The sequence below is a fragment of the Helicoverpa zea genome, chromosome 17, assembly GCF_022581195.2.
Source record: "Helicoverpa zea isolate HzStark_Cry1AcR chromosome 17, ilHelZeax1.1, whole genome shotgun sequence".
Taxonomy (NCBI): Eukaryota; Metazoa; Arthropoda; class Insecta; order Lepidoptera; family Noctuidae; genus Helicoverpa; species Helicoverpa zea.
In genome coordinates this window covers 9508001-9525986 of record NC_061468.1, presented here as the reverse complement: position 1 = coordinate 9525986, position 17986 = coordinate 9508001, and the positions used below count along the sequence as shown (strand labels likewise).

Below are 17986 nucleotides of genomic sequence, written 5' to 3'. Positions count from 1 at the left end.
AACCAAGAAAATTGCACTTCAAATTAAGAATAAATCTAACCCGATCATACGCATTTGATTACCTACAATACATAGGTATAGATTACCTCTAGAAAATATCAAGAAATACTGTTCTTTTATTTAACACAATTGTATTGTACGCTGATTTAAATAAAAAAAATTATGTAACTAAAACCTAAGAATTACAGTTAAACAACACGATCTAAAATTAGGTGTTCCACAAGGAAGTATACTTGGTTTATTACTGATATTAATTAAATTATATTCGATTAGCGTTGTAATTTAAAGTAACACAAGAATCCCAAAGCAATCATCTTTCCACTAATTCTTACACTGTTACAAGGAAACTACTATAAATTGTCAACTCCCTCACAGAGGCTTTACAAAGTTACCCACAAACGACCACTCTTCTAAAAAGGTTCTTTGTATAGTCGATGACGAACCACGGTAAACATTCGCGACCAGTTCTCGCCCGCCTCCCGCGTGTGCCGCGCGCTCTTTACACCACAAATGACCCAACAGGTGTCTGTGATACAAATTCAAATATCGAAAACAAAAAAAAAAGAAACAAGATTCGTTCCTCCTTTTTTCAAATCCAATTTTTTCTCACATTTTCTTTTTTTTCTAAAGTACCGTTGTTGTGTTGCCGTTAACCGTGTGTATTGTGCTGTGAGATTCAAAGATCGAATGAACTGTTGTCGTGGAAAAAGGTTTTAGTTCGCATCTCGCGTGTATACTTTTTTTTGACGTTTGTTTGACGTTTCTGGCTGTATGGAAGAGGTTTGGATGTGTTACTTTTGACCTGTGCCAATAGTTTTTTTTTTGGTTATTTTAGTAAATATTGTCTATAAACTTGTATTAGAGGCTTATGAATGGTTTTAGACAGACTTGTACAGTTTAATACTAAAGTTATAAGCAAGACGTCCTTACAAGGTTGAGCCGAGTGTATCTGTGTCTCGTTGCAAATACTTGCAACAGTTGTTACGTATGTATTTCATAATACAGCAAAACTGACTCTGCAAAGTAATTTTTCGAAAATATATTTTTAGATTAAATAACCTTTTTAATGAAGATCTCTTTCGTAATCTTCCGAGTTAAAATTGAACTAACCCAAATAATGTAACTAGATTGAATTGAACCTGTAATCATTCAATCAAAGATTAACCCAATGGACGTAGGGAGTAGGGACGCTTTGAAGGCGCAATATAATCATAGCTACTTCTCACGGTTTCGTTGAAAAAAAATGAGTAAAATTGGAGTAATGTCCAAATAGCAACCAGGATAAAAAATATCCTTGATTTAAACCACATGTGTGCCAAATTGTATCCAAATGTATACAGTAGTTTTTGCATGAAAGCACCACATACCTATTATAAACATTGGAACTCTTTTATAAGTTGGGTCTAGAGCAATAACCGACCTTGAAAATTACAGCATAGGAACCATGAAACAGTAATAAAACTCTTATCAACACCCGCATAATGATTAAGTATTTTCATTATGTATAGTATAGATTTGGTATAGTACGTTAAATGTCACTTGAAATATTTAATGAGAAATTGAAAACATTGGACGCGAAGGTTAAGAAATAATTTAGCATTCAAATTGTAGGTCAAAATATGTTACGTTCTTTATTATTAATCTTTTTTTATGTACCTAGTTGTGAGAAAAAATCACTATAAGTTTACCTATGATAATTTACATATTTCCTTATAAAATAATGTTTCATAATTACTTGAAAACTGCTATATGTTTAAAACATAGTCACAAATATTTTTTTTTACATCCTTAGATTTAATATTGCTATTTGTCTGAAAATTACAGCGACCTTCATTTAAATACAAACTAAATAAATAAACATACATTTAATATTTTACAAGCAATAAGCAAATAAACTCAAATTGTGAATGAAACTAACTAGCTAGTGCATTGAGCAATAACAAAAAATGTCAGGGTCTTGTCGATAATAAATTATTTTACTATCAATATTATGCCGGATATTGTCCAAATATTATGCAAAATTATAACTTAATCAATTCAGAATTTAACATTTTATGAAACACTACCGGTTTTATATAATTTTTTCACACCAAGACGTCTTAAGAAGGCTAAATGCCGTTACAAAAAGGGTTGTGACCACACATTGATTTCAGCTGGATTTTGCTCTCACTACTAATATAAATACGTATACGTTCCTACTTACATTATCAACAAAATCACAACAAAAAATTTACACATATTCATTTATCAGCAACACGCATGCCCACTGTGGTGAGTATGCGCAAATGCATGTAGTTTTGGAAAGGCTCTTGTCCAACAGTGTACATCTTTCGGCTGTGACGATTATTCATTAAAAAAAAACTAGTTACATTTCACGATTTAGATTTCAAGTCATTCTTATTAAGCCCTAAAAAATATCAATATAAAAAATATCCCTAAGTAAACCTCTATCAACAAGACGTAAAAGTATTCTAATACTTTGAGACAGCTGCATTTTAAAGCCTAGAATTTTTAAAGAGTACTTCAAGATACCGATCAAGTTTAAGGGATCTGTGAGAATGTGCAACAAATGGCAACATTTGGCTCAAGTTTACCTTCGCCTTATAACCGAGATGTGGGCAAACTGCATGCCACCACAATGGCAACTACTTGCGTGCGCGCAACACTAGTGATGCGAAACCGACGGTGTTCTACATTCAAAATTATATCGAGAGCTAGGACTTTTTTTTAAATACTAGACAATTGTTGATGGTCAGGTCTTTGCTCGTACTAGAGGTATATGTTAAAGATATAAAAGATAATTGGAATTGAGAGCTGAAACCGTAAACTTTAATTTGGTGGCTGTAACTGTATGACATATGAAAATATGCAATGAGGAATTAGAATTCAATGTCGACCTTCAGCAAGCTAATTAGAACTTGATAAATACATAAAAAACTAAGTTTCTACAAACGTTTTAAAAGATTTTCTCAGTACCCATACACCCAAACGCAGAATTTTTGTTCGGCTTATAGCCTTGAAGATCTAAAAACAACCAGCAGCAGCAACAGTTTAACTCAACTTCGAAATTCTCATAGTCCCAACAAACCAACAAATGTCATTTCACCAAGTCACATCACTAAAAACAAAACGAGATCACCATGTGACAGCGACTATGCAAATATACCGCGATAAGCCAAACATGCTTCATGAATATACACGAGGATCATGACCACACATTTGTGGTTTGACGGACACATACGCTTATAAGTCCTCTGGCCCACTAAGTACATGGTTACCCTAGTTTAGTTTGAAATTGTTGGCGTTGGTTGGTCTGAATAGTTTCTGAAGTACCTAAGTACCTATAGGCTTGTGCTGATAAGCATAAGCAACTGCGCATTTCAATGGGGAATTCTATATGTTCAATCGGTTATGTATGCATACGATTACTGATATTGATACTTAAAAAAAATAAGGAGAAGGATAAGGAGAAAAAAAACACATTTTTGGTCTCTTGTAAACCTTGGATTTGTCCCTTATGTTATTTTACACAGGTGTCGATGCTTTCTGCTTTTATTTTCAGTAATATTCTGTTCTCAAAGAAACAGAAAAAAAACTTTTTAACACGATTATTTTTCGATCAAAGATACAGAAAAGTAAAATACTTCATCATCAGCCTATCGCAGTCCACTGCTGGACATAGGCCTCTCCAAGTGCACGCCACTGAGATCGATTTTCGGCTTCTCGCATCCAGCTCCTGCCAGCCGTGCCTGAGGACGTCCTACACTACGTTTGCCGAGGCGTGGTCTCCACTCTAGAACTCGTTTACCCCAACGGTTATCGGTTCTTCGGCTAATATGGCCAGCCCACTGCCACTTCAGCTTGCTGATTCGGTGGGCTATGTCGATGACCTTGGTTCTCTGACGGATTACCTCATTTCTGATGCGATCCCTCAGAGAAATGCCGAGCATAGCCCTTTCCATAGCCCGCTGAGCGACTTTAAACTTGTGAACCAGCCGTACCGACAGTGTCCACGTTTCGGCTCCGTAAGTCATGACAGGTAGGACGCACTGATTGAAGACTTTTGTCTTTAGGCACTGTGGGATCGACGATGTTAGGACTCGACGTAGCTTCCCAAATGCAGCCCAACCCAACTGAATTCTCCTATTCACCTCGTCCTCAAAGTTGTTTCTACCTAACTGCAATGTCTGCCCGAGGTATACATATTTGCACAAGGGAGGTCGCACCAGGAGGCGGCCGACATAATGACGCGCGGGGTTGCGACAGTCATCGAGAGGATCCAGCTGCTGGGCTTGGAGGTGGCCTTGCACAAATCCGAGGCCATGTGCTTTCATGGGCTTCGGAACGCGCCACCTTCAGGCTCCCAGGTCACGGTGGGGGGGGTTACCATCGGCGTCGAGAGGGCGATGAAATACCTGGGACTCGTCCTCGACGGCCGGTGGAACTTCGTCGAGCATTTCCGACGTTTGGGCCCCAAACTGGAGAAGGCAGGTGCTGCATTCAAGCGGCTCCTGCCCAACCTGGGCGGCCCAAACGCCCCCTGCCGCAGACTCTACGCGGGGGTCATGCGGTCCATGGCCCTTTACGGGGCCCCGGTATGGGCACGTTCGGTACGGCCGCGGGCTTTACACTACCTGAACGTGCCCCAAAGGGTGATAGCCATTAGGCTAATCCGGGGGTACCGCACGATTTCCCGCGAAGCAGCTGGCCTACTTGCTGGACTGCCACCGTGGGATCTGGAGGCGAGGGTCTTCTTGCGCCTGTACGACTGGCGCGAGGAGGCTCAGCGCCGGGGAGAAACCCCGTTGCCGCGGCAAGTTGTCGCGCAGCGGGCGGAGCTCCGGCGCGATCTCATGGTGGCCTGGAGGGAGCGACTGTCACAACCCAGTGCAGGGCACGCCACCATCGTGGCGGTAAGTCCCCTCTTTGAGGAGTGGCTCGGGAGGAGTCACGGCGCCCTCACGTACCGCATGACGCAGGTCCTCACCGGACACGGTTGTTTCGGGAGGTACCTGCACCGCATCGGTCGTGAGGAGGCGCCCGGGTGTCACCATTGTGCGGACAGCCCCGAGGACACGGTGGACCACACAGTCCAGGTGTGCCCCGCATGGGAGGGGCACCGCCGGGTCCTCGTTGAGGCTTTGGGCGGCGGCGACCTCTCGCGTCCGGCCCTGGTTCAGGCCATGGTCCGGGGCGAGAGGGAATGGGATGCCGTCGCCTCCTTCTGCGAAGCGGTCATGCTCGAGAAGGAGGAGGCGGAACGCCAGAGAGTTCGCACCTCTCATCCCAGCCGCCGCGCTGGACCAGGTAGACACCATGGGCGCCGGGTGTCGCGAGATGACTCCCGGCCACCGTAGGCGTGGGTCTGTGGGCGGTGAGTTCGGGTGGCTCATCGTCCCTCTGTCTTTCTAGACGACAGACCCGTGTCGACGGCGCGCGTTGTTCCACGCGCTCCTCAAAGAGATGTCAGCAACCCCAGCGGGGCCCAGCAGGGCCAAGGCCTGCCGGGGCTGCGGGTTGTTCGAAAGAGATACCGCGGCCCTGGTACATAAAAGGCCTATGACGGAACACGACGATTTTAGTCAGTAAAAGTCTGACACTCCCTCACCGCTGCTAACCCACAGCGGGAGGGGTCATTTGATGATTTTACGTCGCTAAAAAAAAAAAAAAGGTATACATATTTCCGAACAACTTCGAGAACATCGCCGTGTATCGCAATCGGTTCCGGTAGAACATGTTCATTGAACATGACCTTGGTTTTGTCCAAGTTCATCCGTAGGCCGATGCGTAGAGAAGATACATAAAATACTTAATATCGATAAATCTACGTAACAACCCTAAAACAAAGACCTTTCATTCTCAATTTCCCACAACTCCAAAACAGCCTCAAGCTGTTTCTCACCACCAAATACACCTAGTACAAGCCACCTGTGCTCGTACAATACTATTGCATTAAGAAATCTAAAGTAAAAGTAGTTCTTAAGATCATTGATTTGCGCCCACGCAGCGCCTACGAGTGGCCATCGAGCGTTGACCAACGCTGGCCAAAAACATCACCTACGATTGTCGAAGTTTATTGTCGCTTTCATAATCAATTTCGATCAATTTTAAGCGAGTTTTATAGTGGGTTCTGTAGAAAAAGAAATAATTTAATTTAAAATAGAAAAAGTATTTAATATTTTAGCGAAATTGATATTTTAAGAGCGAGATTCAAGCTCCATTGATCATTTTTTAGTTGGTGAAATATTTTTTAATCAAAATTAAATCTAATTTTACTACGTATTTTTTTATTTTGTAATGTGTATTTAAGTGTTTCAAGATCAATTATTTAAATTAAACTTTAATGATTATTGGTAGAGTTATTTGATGCAAATTAATAAAATTACAAGCCACGGCTACGACGCTTTTAACGTAGTAATATCAACAGATTTTAAATTATCTTATTAATCTGTATATTATTTAAATAATTCAAAACAAATTCTTAGACAACCAGCTTTATTATTCCTCTATTTTATATAGTTGTAGTACTACTGGAGCTAAATTAACGTAAAACATTTTATTAATCTGTCCCTGATTAATTTTTGGATTTTGTTTTTTTTTTGTTGCTTTCTAATCGATTAATAATCTTATTTCATTGCATTTTGTATGAAAATCAAACCTAGCTTTAACATGATAGTGCATTTATCGTCAGTATAGTATAACATTTACGTAATACATATTACATAGTTTGATTTGGAAAGGTAACGAATTTCACATGACATTCGTTTTACATAAACCAGAAAATCGCCGAATTATCACACGTTTATGAAACCGTAAAGATCAGCTATTGACTAATCTGGTGTGGAATCGAAAATGAAAATCTTAAAACGTATAAGGGCGTTGTTATCTTCGATTGCAAACTCATTTAAAATACATTTTAAGTAATCTAATATAAAGGACAATATCATGAAATCTAGTAAGTTTAGTACCTACTAAATGAATCCTAATTTAATCACTTTCACCTAAAGTAAAAGATGTAATAATTTGTCAATATATAAAATATGAAATGATTTCGCTAAACCTAAGCAAATAGCTAGATCAGTGGTTCTTAACCGGTGGTCCGCGGACCACTGGTGGTCCCTGGAGGCATTCCAAGTGGTCCGCGAAGCTTAGCTTCGCGTCGTTGCTATACGTTATCTAACTTTATTTTTATCGACTTCTCTATGTGAGCAGGGGTTTTCGCATGGACGTATATAAGTTAAGTTTCGGGGTCCAGACCACCCTCCCGTCCCATTCATATCTATCTTACTTGTCCAACAGTAAAAAATTTATGTTTGGGCTACATTTTACGTAATTTTAATTTTGAGTCTTAAAATATCTATTTTCGCGCTCGGTTCGCTCGCGTATTCAGAAACTATATGCCCTTATTCTTGCATTTGTCAACAAATAAAAAGTTAAGTACGTTTGGGCTACATTTTACGTAATGTTTATTTGAGTCTGAAAAAAAATTCGCGCTCGCTTTGCTCGCACGTTTGGAAACTACACAAGCATACATATGTTCGTCTTTCTTTACATTTGCTTACCTACAAAAGAATAGAGAAGAATTCTGAAATAAGTAAAGAGAATGCGGACACAAAAATTTCATTAAATTAAAATCTGTAACTTTTAGTTTTTTTTTTTTGCTAAATAGCAAAGAAAGGAGTGCTAATTATAAAGTGTGCTTGTATTCTTTATCAAAGAACCCTCAATTTAGGTAAACCAATTACGGGGCTGCGGGTTGTTCGAAAGAGATACCGCGGGCCTAGCACATAAAAAAGGCCTACGACGGAACACGACGGTTTTTAGTCAGTAAGAGTCTGACACTCCCTCACCGCTGCTAACCCACAGCGGGAGGGGTCATTTGATGATTTTTGACGTCGTTAAAAAAAAAAGGTAAACCAATGAGGTGGTCCGCGGCATGATAAACTTTTGGTGAAGTGGTCCCTCATGCCAAAAAGGTTAAGAACCACTGAGCTAGATCATATTTAGATCAAAAAATGATCTCAAATTTTTGTGCCTTCAAAAATATGTGTTTTCCATACTGAAGTCGAGTGAAATTGACTGAACAATAAGCTATACTTAACCTTACTTACCGAGCTAAGTACCAAAACATAATACTACATTTCGTCAATAGTTGATCCGAATATCGTGACACACACATCGTTACCGACTAGCAGTACAACTCGTATAGTTTTCATAATTGGCACAGTTTTTGCCTGCATTTAATCGTATGGAGCACATGAATAGTTGCCAAGGTATCATTACACCGGCACGTTCCAATACTTTGCCGCTGTGTTTGATGTGTGGTGCAAGTTAGAAGGGAAGAGCGAGTGTGGGTAAACTACATATGCTACCTTATTAAAGTACACATACTGACTTTCATATGCCATCTTAATTTAAATCTATTATAGCTGAGTATGCCTCAATCAATATTGATTTATTACACTAATGTTTATTGATTAGCGAAGACGTTAAACAAAAACATAAATTATACCAAATAGTGTAAAGAAGAAAGATAATGAACACGTTTATAATTAATTCTTATTGAAATACTTAAAAACTACTGAAACAATTTTCTACAAAATCTTTGCACCATCTACAATTTTTTTTGCAAAAACCCTGGTAAATTATAATGTGACAGGTATTGTTTGTATGTATTTGTTGTCTTTTGTAAGCTTAATTTACAAGACAAAAATCCCCAAATCCTAACACTTGACCCACACAAACCCAGAGGCATACTCTAAAGAACACGCATTGTAGAACCTCGTTCATAATGCGTTAACGTTACAAAATTTACCACTGCACTGATGCAACGCCTATGACGTTGTTGCATGCTAGATGTATTTAGATTATTAGACTAAGTCGCAGGTCTAAAAATGCATGCACTTGAAAACAGAAGATTCTTAGTGCTTGAAGAGGTCATGGGTTTAGAATAACTAGGTATTAAAGTGTATGTGGTTTTGCTTACTAGAGATAGAATTTGACGTTAGTGCCTAAACAAATCAACGGACAGATGGGTTTATTGCTATTCGACAAGTGCTAAACTACTCAAAATAAGCGTAATTTTAATTTTTACAAAACGATAGAAGGGTGTCATTAATCCTACTAATATTATAAACGCGAAAGTTTGTATGTATGGATGTATGGATGGTTGTTACTCTTTCACGCAAAAACTACTGAATGGATTTTAATGAAACTTTACAATAATGTAGCTTATACATCAGAATAACACATAGGCTACAATTTGTAAACATATTGTTCGAAATACTAAACCTGCGCAGACGAAGTCGCGGGCACCAGCTAGTACGCAATAATATACTTACCCAGACTCTGATCAGGTACTGTAAAACTCATTGATAAACTAATTGGAGCTTTTAATAGACCCAAGCCTTCAAAATTATCTCTTGCGGTTTTCCTCCATATAAGTAAAATAACATAGAAATAAGGAAATAAGAATTTGTATGAAGCTTACAAGCTTAAAATATAAGGTTAATGACCGCAAGTGGACATTGGTAAGGGTGGTTTCTGGATCAATAAAATCGCGTGCCCACTAAGGGGTCGGTGGATTTAACTACGTATTTGAATATTTTTGTACTTAACTGTGAATCATACAGTACCAATGTACTTACTGTATTTGATATTTGATTCTTAAAGATCGCATTCTTTCCCTACGCATTTTCTCATTTTTTTATCTAATTATCCTTAGTTATTTACAGAAATCAAAAGGCATAGAACATGCTTTATTAATGTACATGCAATTCCGATGATATGTTTAGGTTTTTGGGAAATACATGACAGATTTATTTTTACTTGGCTATTATATAGTTATGTTATATTTTATTCTTAACCCCTCTGCTCGACAAGATTTTGACATATGACTTTACCGTTGATTCGGCGGGATATTTTGAATCGCGACATGGAAGTCAAAAATTTGTACTAACTTTCAACACATGAATTCTAAGTCCGTAATGCCTGATCAGAAGTATTTTAACTATAACTTTAGAGCTCACTTATTTGACAACAACGTGCAAAGGTCAAATGGGGTCAGTTCATTCAGAAAAAGATAATAGTTACGGTGTTTTTAAGTCTATCGAAAAGTTAGGCATTTCAAATTTGGTGAAAACTTACCAATAAATAATCGCATCACTTTCTCAAACACAACACAAACGTCATATTTATAACATTTTCAATCCGTTGCAATACATTTCGTGCACTTATTTATGTTCAATAACTAAAAAATCAGCACATAAAATACACAATAAAAATGAACAATTTACAAGATCAAAGTCACAGACAAGAAGTAGAGTTTGGAATGGAGTATTTTTTTTTTCAATCAGCGGTGTGCATTCGATACCTAAATCGGATATTTATTATAAATAATCGAATACCAATTTTATATATCCCTTTTTTTTAATAGCAACTTATTTCAATTTTATTTATTAATTTTAAATTATAGGTTCAATTTGTTTTTGTTGTTAAGAAAAAAGATATTTAAGTTTTATGAAAGTTTTTAGCATTAAATTTTTATATGTATTATTTATTTTGGTGTTGCGTCATTCGTAATAATTTTTAACTTTAATTGAATTTTTATTACCTATAACGGAATTTTAATTTATTCTTATATTATTTCTCAACAATTCTAAGACTTTTGTTTCGGCGGAGGGTAAGCCTGGTGTTCTGAAATATAATGCAATTTGTAACTACCAAAGTAATGTACTTATTTGATGATGAGAAACAATAATAATAATTGATTGATTTTAAAGTCACCAAATATTTTTAACCGAATCCCAAAAAGGAGGTGGTTCTCAATTTGGATGTTTGTTTTTGGTCGAAAGGGTATATTCCCCATATTTGTTACTAGCTTCTGCCCGCGACTTCGTACGCGGATCCTGTCCCTTATGCCAGCAACTACGGGGTCAGCAAAATCAAAGATCTGAATAGTCGCAATAGACGTGAACATAGGGATAAAAGTAGTGATTCTAATTAGTCCGCATTTAAGTTGTGTGTGGCAAAATATTACGTAAAATAACATTATACATATAGATGACAAAGTCGTGGTGACTTAGTGGAATTCGTGGTGGTTTAGTGGGTAGAGAACCAATCTCTTAAGTATGAGCGTGCGTCTTTGATTCCAGGTCTGGCAAGTGCCTGCCAATGCAACTTTTCTAAGTTCGTATGTATTTTCTACGTATATTTTGGATACCAATGACCGTTATTTGGAGGGGATGTTAAACTGTAGGTTCCGACTGTCATTGAAAATTCCATTCTTGGCAGTCGTTATGGGTAGTCAGAAGCCAGTAAGTCTTACCAAGGGGTGTTGGGTTGAGCGGGTAACCGGGTTGTGGAGGTCAGATAGGCAGTCGCTCCTTGTAAAACACTGGTACTCAGTTGCATCGTGACTGGAAGTCGACCCTAACATAATTGGGACAAAGGCTCTTGAGATAATAACGACAATAATAATGAGATATAGGCACCGCAGGACATCTGAGGCTGATGACGGGGAGTAGCGACCCCGCGGGGCTATATATACTGAGTTCTCCAGGGAGTGTATACTGTCCCCCATCTCCGGCCGGTCGGAGTAAACCATGACGGGGGTCTCACGCCTCTGGCTTGGCTTGGCCGTCCAGAGTGGAGTCGCTAGAGCAGGATTAGTAGCCCTGCTCGGAGGGTAGGTGCCTCATGGTAAGCACAGGGAGCGCGTAATCTGCGTTTAAAGTCCGCCGAGGTATCCTCACCCTTCAGCCGCTCATGTCCCTGTTGCCCTCTTGTTGCTATTCAGTGACTGGTTCCCGGGGGCCCAGTAAGTGAGGTGGCGAGTCTCCACCTGCCGTTTTTACATGTACCTAATACATTGTCATCCACTAACATCAAATCACAATAGCCCAAGTAGTTTTCCTCCATAGTTAGCAATAGTTTAGCACAGAACCGGGGATTGTCTTTTTTTTAACGACGTCCACCATGGATTGTCCTTGGATTCATTTCTATAGTGTATAAAGGGATAATCGTCGGTTTTGTGTCACCATGGACTTCAGCGTGTTGGCTTCGGCCCCACGTTTGCCTCCCAAAAATTCGGAACTCTGTAGTCCCGAGGTCTGGAAAAGACATACAAAATAATAATGAGATATAACGCAACAAAGTTAGAGAGTGGGGGCTCGTGACGCCATGTCTAGGTATGTAAAATTTGTACTAAGCAGTGACTTAACACGAAATTCAAGCGTTGTTGTATCTTCGTTATTATTTGTTTGTGTGAGAGAGAAAAGAAAAATGCGTCAATAGAGAGTGCTTATCAGATTGAACCACTTGCTAAAACATCATATCTTCATATGCTTCATATAGTCTAGCAGGGCTCCTGGAGTTCCACATCAGGTGTTTTACATCTTCAATTTTTATAAGTCAACAGAGAGTGCTTATCAGATTGAACAACTTTTGCTAAAACGTCATACCTCTATATGCTATAGTCTAGCTGGGCCCCTGGAGTTCCATATCAGATGTTTTAGATCTTCAATTTGTATAAGTCAATAGAAAGTGCTTATCAAATTGAACAACTTTTGCTAAAACGTCATACCTGTATATGGTACAGAGAAGCTGGGCTCTTGGGGTTCCACATCAGGTGTTCCAGATCTTAAAATTTATTATCTCAGCTGAAAATGCTCATCAAATGAAACAATTTTTGCCACGGCACCATATTTGTATCTCTTATAGTTTTATTGGTCTGTTGGAGTTCTGCATCAGGTCTTCAAGTTTCGAAGATAAATTATAGCCTATATGTTGACCAGGCTTAATACTGATACAACAAAGAAAAAATCATTGAAATCCGTTCAGTAGTTCGGAAGATTAGCGTGTACAAACAAACAGACATACAGACATACAGACATACAGACATACAGACATACAGACATACAGACAGATTTTTTTTTTTGGATTTGTGCTCCATTACTGTTTCTAAACCCCACCCAATTATTATTTTTTTAATATATTCAATGTACAGACACAGTTTTTTTACAGATTTATTATATGTATAGATTAGGTCCAGGATCTGATGATGGAAACCTTGAGAAATCGAGGGCAACTCTCGAAAATTGTAAGCATAGATAAGGTTATAACTTGACACTCAGATGTATGTCTGATAACACTATGAGACAGTAAAGGTTTGGAGCTGACCTGATGATGGAGACCAGAGAAGGTCGAGGGAACTCGACAACCGAACTTCTCTCGTCTCCATCTCCTTCACTGTTGCAGAGGCCTCGTAAATACGAATAATATAAGCACAAACACGAGAAAGTTTAAATATTCAGTCGTCGAGTTCCCTCGACCTTCACTGGTCTCCATCATCAGGTCAGCTCAAAGCCTTCACTGTTGAATAGTTCTACCAGGCAAAAGTGATAAGATTTCAACCTATGTATTTCTGCAACTTTCGAAAGTCGCCCTCGATTTATCAAGGTTCCATCATCAGATCCTGACCTGATGATAATGGGACCACCTCGGAAGTATACGCTATCAAACAAAAAAAGAATCATCAAAATCGATAAATAAAGGGCTGAGTAATCGCGTAACAAACATACAAAAAAAACGGTCGAATTGAGAACCTCCGCTTTTGGGAAGTCGCACATACGAGTATTTGCATAAAAAACCTGGCCATAAGTCGAATTTTCAAAGTTTGGCTAAACTCAACGCAACCATCACTTTCTGATAGCCAAATAACCTGTTCATAACATACCGCACCCCCCGCGCCCTTATCCCTTCCCCGCGAGGCACACAAGTAGTCGGAACTCAGTCGTTTTCCAGTGCGGTCCATTTTCTCGATAACACAATTTTTCGTGCTCCTAACATTTGGTGTTTTAGTCGTTTTGTTGATAGTTGGTGGGAAAGGCACTTCGAATATGGAAGTTCAAAGTATGTAACAACATTAATAATATCATTTCATTTATGTTATAGACTCATAAATGCTTATTTTTTAATTTCGCAAAGGATACTAAAATAATCTCAACGTCTATAAAAAAAATAAACAGTAAGGGTTTTGTATGTGTTCCGAGCATTGTCGAGTAATGATCTATTATTTTAAATAAAGTTTAGACTTTCCTAAAGAGAATTGTGAAAGAAAATATTCCGCTTTGTTCCGCCATTTTGTTTAACACTCATTCAAACAAAATGGCGAGTTAATTTAAAACAAGATTATTTACAGTAAATACTCTTTTTTTTTAGATTCAATTGGGAATGTCAAGAACCATATGGAATGTCAAGAACCCATTCTGTTCGGAGACCATAAGTCTTTTGCTCCCTGACGCAGAAAATTCATCACTAGAAAGTAGTGACGAAGAACACAACACAACAGCAACAGATGAAAATAATGAATCAATGAAAAATTTTTTTTTTATATATAATAAACGTTTGAAAACTATCTTAATACATTTATTTAACAATTTCCACGTCACAAATGCCACGAAATAATATTGGCCAGGTTTTTAGTACAAATACTCCTATGTGAGTCGGTTAAAAATAAGTCGGCGGCGGCCATCTTTCCATCTTGGACCAGCTTTTGATGAACAGCGAACTATTTGCCCTTTCAAACAATAAAATCGTCATAAAATTTTGCGATAACTACACCTAACTACGGCTCTCGTCAAATAGCTTTGCCGCTCAGTTAAAAAGTTGGAAGTAACGAATGCCATTAAGTTTGGCAGGTCTACAGGAATCCTGCACATAAAACACCCGAAGAAATAAATAAGTCTTCATTTGCCATCTTCAGAAACCCTAAAAACCGAAGATTTTTTTTATTCCGGCTACAACGTATTTTCTACCACTGATTTTCTAGCATTTTTTTCAAAATAAATTAAGTCATTTAACTTTTCCTAATTTATTTTCAGATTATGGTAAGTATACAAAAGTGCAATTTAGTAATATTATAATATCAAATAATATAAAATTATTAAATCGATTCTTTATTTTAATGAATCGGATCATTCGATGCAAAACTTCTATCACCGTCGCCATCTTGTCTATGCGTCTTCAAATTTAAAAAAAACAACTAATGTAAACAAACATGGCGAGTTTTATCAGAATTCCCGGTAATTACGATTGGATTTGAAAAGGTATATTTCTAACGGGATGCTAAATATGAAAGGTTTGAATGCGTCAAAATAATTTAAATTTATTTAGTTATTTTATTTAATACTCACAAATGTGGTTTGATTGGAAAGAAAATAAATATGAGCGTAAATAATTAGGAAAGTGTATGACTGATTCGCAGACCCCAATTGGGGTCTAAACCGAGCTTACGGTGACATTGATGTTCAGACCCCGATTGGGGTCCGCTACGGATTTGACGGTTAAAGTTCATCCGTTGCTCATTGAGAAGGTATACAAAAAGAACAAACCCATAAACACAAACTATATTGTTCACAGTTAATGCGTATAACCCTTTTAGACATAAACCTCATTCGATTGTCCATTCAAATTGCGAACGCCATAAAAAAACAATTAAAAAACGATTAATTGTCAAATCAAACGCCCACTGACCGATTTAGGTTATCAATTAAAATTACAAGGATAACCATTTTTAATTCCAATTTTACGAAAACGGACGTAATTAGAGAATTATTTCATTTCAAATCCGACTTTATCCCTAAAGTATTATAACACAATTTTCCATGAACGAATCTTGTTTCCTATCAAAAGTGATCTGAAAATAATGCTAAAATTGTTTACAGGCTTCATAATGAGTGTTTAAGTGTCAGTGAAGTGTCAAAATAGTGTCAAACTAGTGACTAGGGACACGGTATCGAAGCAAAAGTATCGATACCGTACTCATGAGTAGAATCGATAACAAAGTATCGTACTCATTAAAGTATCGAAACAAAAGTATCGATACTTCAAGGTATCGAGTACTTTTTAGATCAAAATTTGCTAGGTCAATATCAGTCAGTAAATAATGTCAGTTTTACTTCAGTTCAGCAGGACATAAAAAACAAATGGTATTGGTACACAAATTTAATAGAATAATAGAAAAATGGAAAATGGAATGAATGAAACAAATCGAAAATGTAGCAAAAGGAAACAATATTAAGTTATTTGAGGTATGCTAAAAACTAGCAGTGTCCCACAGTTTCACCCGCGTAGTAGATTAAAGATCCCATTCCTCCTCCGTAGTCACTTAAAAATAGAAGTTTGTTGAGCCTTTTGGTTTCGAATTTTTGTGATGGTACTTCGTGCTTCAGAAAATAATCGTTCTGAAGGTACTGACGTCGCAGGGATTGATATATATATTCATTCTCGTGCCAATTTATATAATTTTGGGAATACTTTCATATCTTCCCATTGTTTTAAGGGATCTACTGAAAGTGGCGAAACCTGTGCCGATAAGTAGTAGCTTAATTCATCCTTAAATTTCAGGCTGTCATGAAGATGAAGAACTTGCTTTATTATTTTGTTTTTTAGTGTGTGCCAACTTCTTATGGTGGCTCCAGAAATCAAATGTCGTTTCTTTTTTTAAGACGGATGTCTTAAAAAGTTTTCAACGAGTGAGCTAGAAAGCGCAGTTAAATTAAATTCTTCATTCGATACGATACCTGGGAAAAAGTACTTATTGAGTAAAAGTATCGAATGCAAAGTATCGAGTACAAAAGTATCGGTATCGAACTGGAATGTACTCGATACCACAAAGCATCGATACTTTTTTCGTGTCCCTACTAGTGACATGTGTTCTGTGTAGTTAATATGACGTGAGAGGACATCAGCCAGCATGTATCGGCCGAATTTCTATGAGAGCACGTGCTTTAGGTGTAATGAGATTGTGTACCAAGTGGACCGGGTCGGGCCGCTGAAGGATTTCACCTTCTTCCACAGTGGTTGTTTTAAATGCGCTGTCTGTGGTACTAAGTTGACTTTAAAGGTAAGTTTCTAATTGTATGTATATGTTTTTTTATGGTGTACCTACTGAACTTAAGTTTAAGGTGTGTTCAAACCAAACGAGCAAATGCTCCTTCTGTCACTACATATCAAATTATTTTAAAGATAATATCGAAAGATAGCTCTATGTTAATTTTCATCAAAAGAATTGGACAAGGAAGGAAAGGAACTGAAGAATAATACTCAACTTTTTTCTTTGTTTGTATGGTCTATGAGTCAAAACACATAAGTACGCTGAAGTTTTATGAACGAAAACTCTTTCTGTATGAAAAAAAAAACGATAAATATCAATTTTATTTATTCCTTTATTTCAGGCATCTAGGGCCCATAAAAATACAAATACACATAGGTATATCATACATAACATATAAACTAATACATAAAATTATCCATATTAATATATCAAATAGAAATATCTGTTCAATCTAGCCTATCACCTATTTAAGTACTTGGTAAACCATACTCATTTTAGTTAATCATATCCTCATACTTAGCCAAATTATATTGAGACTAAAACAATCCACAAGCCACCGTGTAAACAAAACGGTTTTACCAAAGAAACCTGTTTACCGTAATATTATATTAATAGTTGGACTACAATGACGTTATTTCCTAGCTCCCAGGCAGCCTCAACCTTCAACACCAGTTGGCATTTGCCTGACCTTGCAACATCTTCCAACTTTTTTGTACCACTGTCCATAAAAAGACATTTATAATCTTCTCTATGTATAATTAAATAAAGTCTAGTTTCTTTGGGTTGGCTTTAGTATCGTTTGGCAGGCGGACGGGGCTAAAAGTGGTTAAATCTGGTAGAGGGTGGGTCTCCGATTATAACGCTACCACTCTTGTTACAAGGTAATGGATATTTTTCGAGAAATTTACAAAAAATGTTTCTAACCTCAAATCAGATAAAACGCGTAATGTCAACGTTATTCGGTAAAACGGAACGTTAAAATGGGCGATCGACAACCGAATGTGTTTTAGTATATCGTCTGTGGTGTACAAATCCGTGAAAAGGAACGCAAAAAATAAATAAATGTCTCTGGTTTTTGCGTTAAGTGTC

At 37.6% G+C, this 17986-nt stretch overlaps 1 protein-coding gene across 6 annotated transcripts in view; it reads left to right on the top strand.

The window, feature by feature from the left end:
- The first annotated feature begins 493 nt into the window (after positions 1–493).
- LOC124638361 (hillarin) overlaps positions 494–17986 on the top strand; it is a 77948-nt gene continuing 60455 nt past the window's right edge. For 2 of the 6 annotated variants that reach the window (XM_047175307.1, XM_047175301.1), the window contains exons 1-3: positions 561–780; positions 15726–15774; positions 16703–16906. In XM_047175307.1, the coding sequence (XP_047031263.1) occupies positions 16757–16906 (150 nt within the window). In that variant the 5' untranslated portion in view covers positions 561–780; positions 15726–15774; positions 16703–16756. Of the gene's footprint in view, positions 523–560; positions 781–15725; positions 15775–15950; positions 15990–16649; positions 16907–17986 lie in introns of those variants that run through there. The other 4 variants (XM_047175304.1, XM_047175303.1, XM_047175305.1 and 1 more) reach the window with 4 other exon arrangements.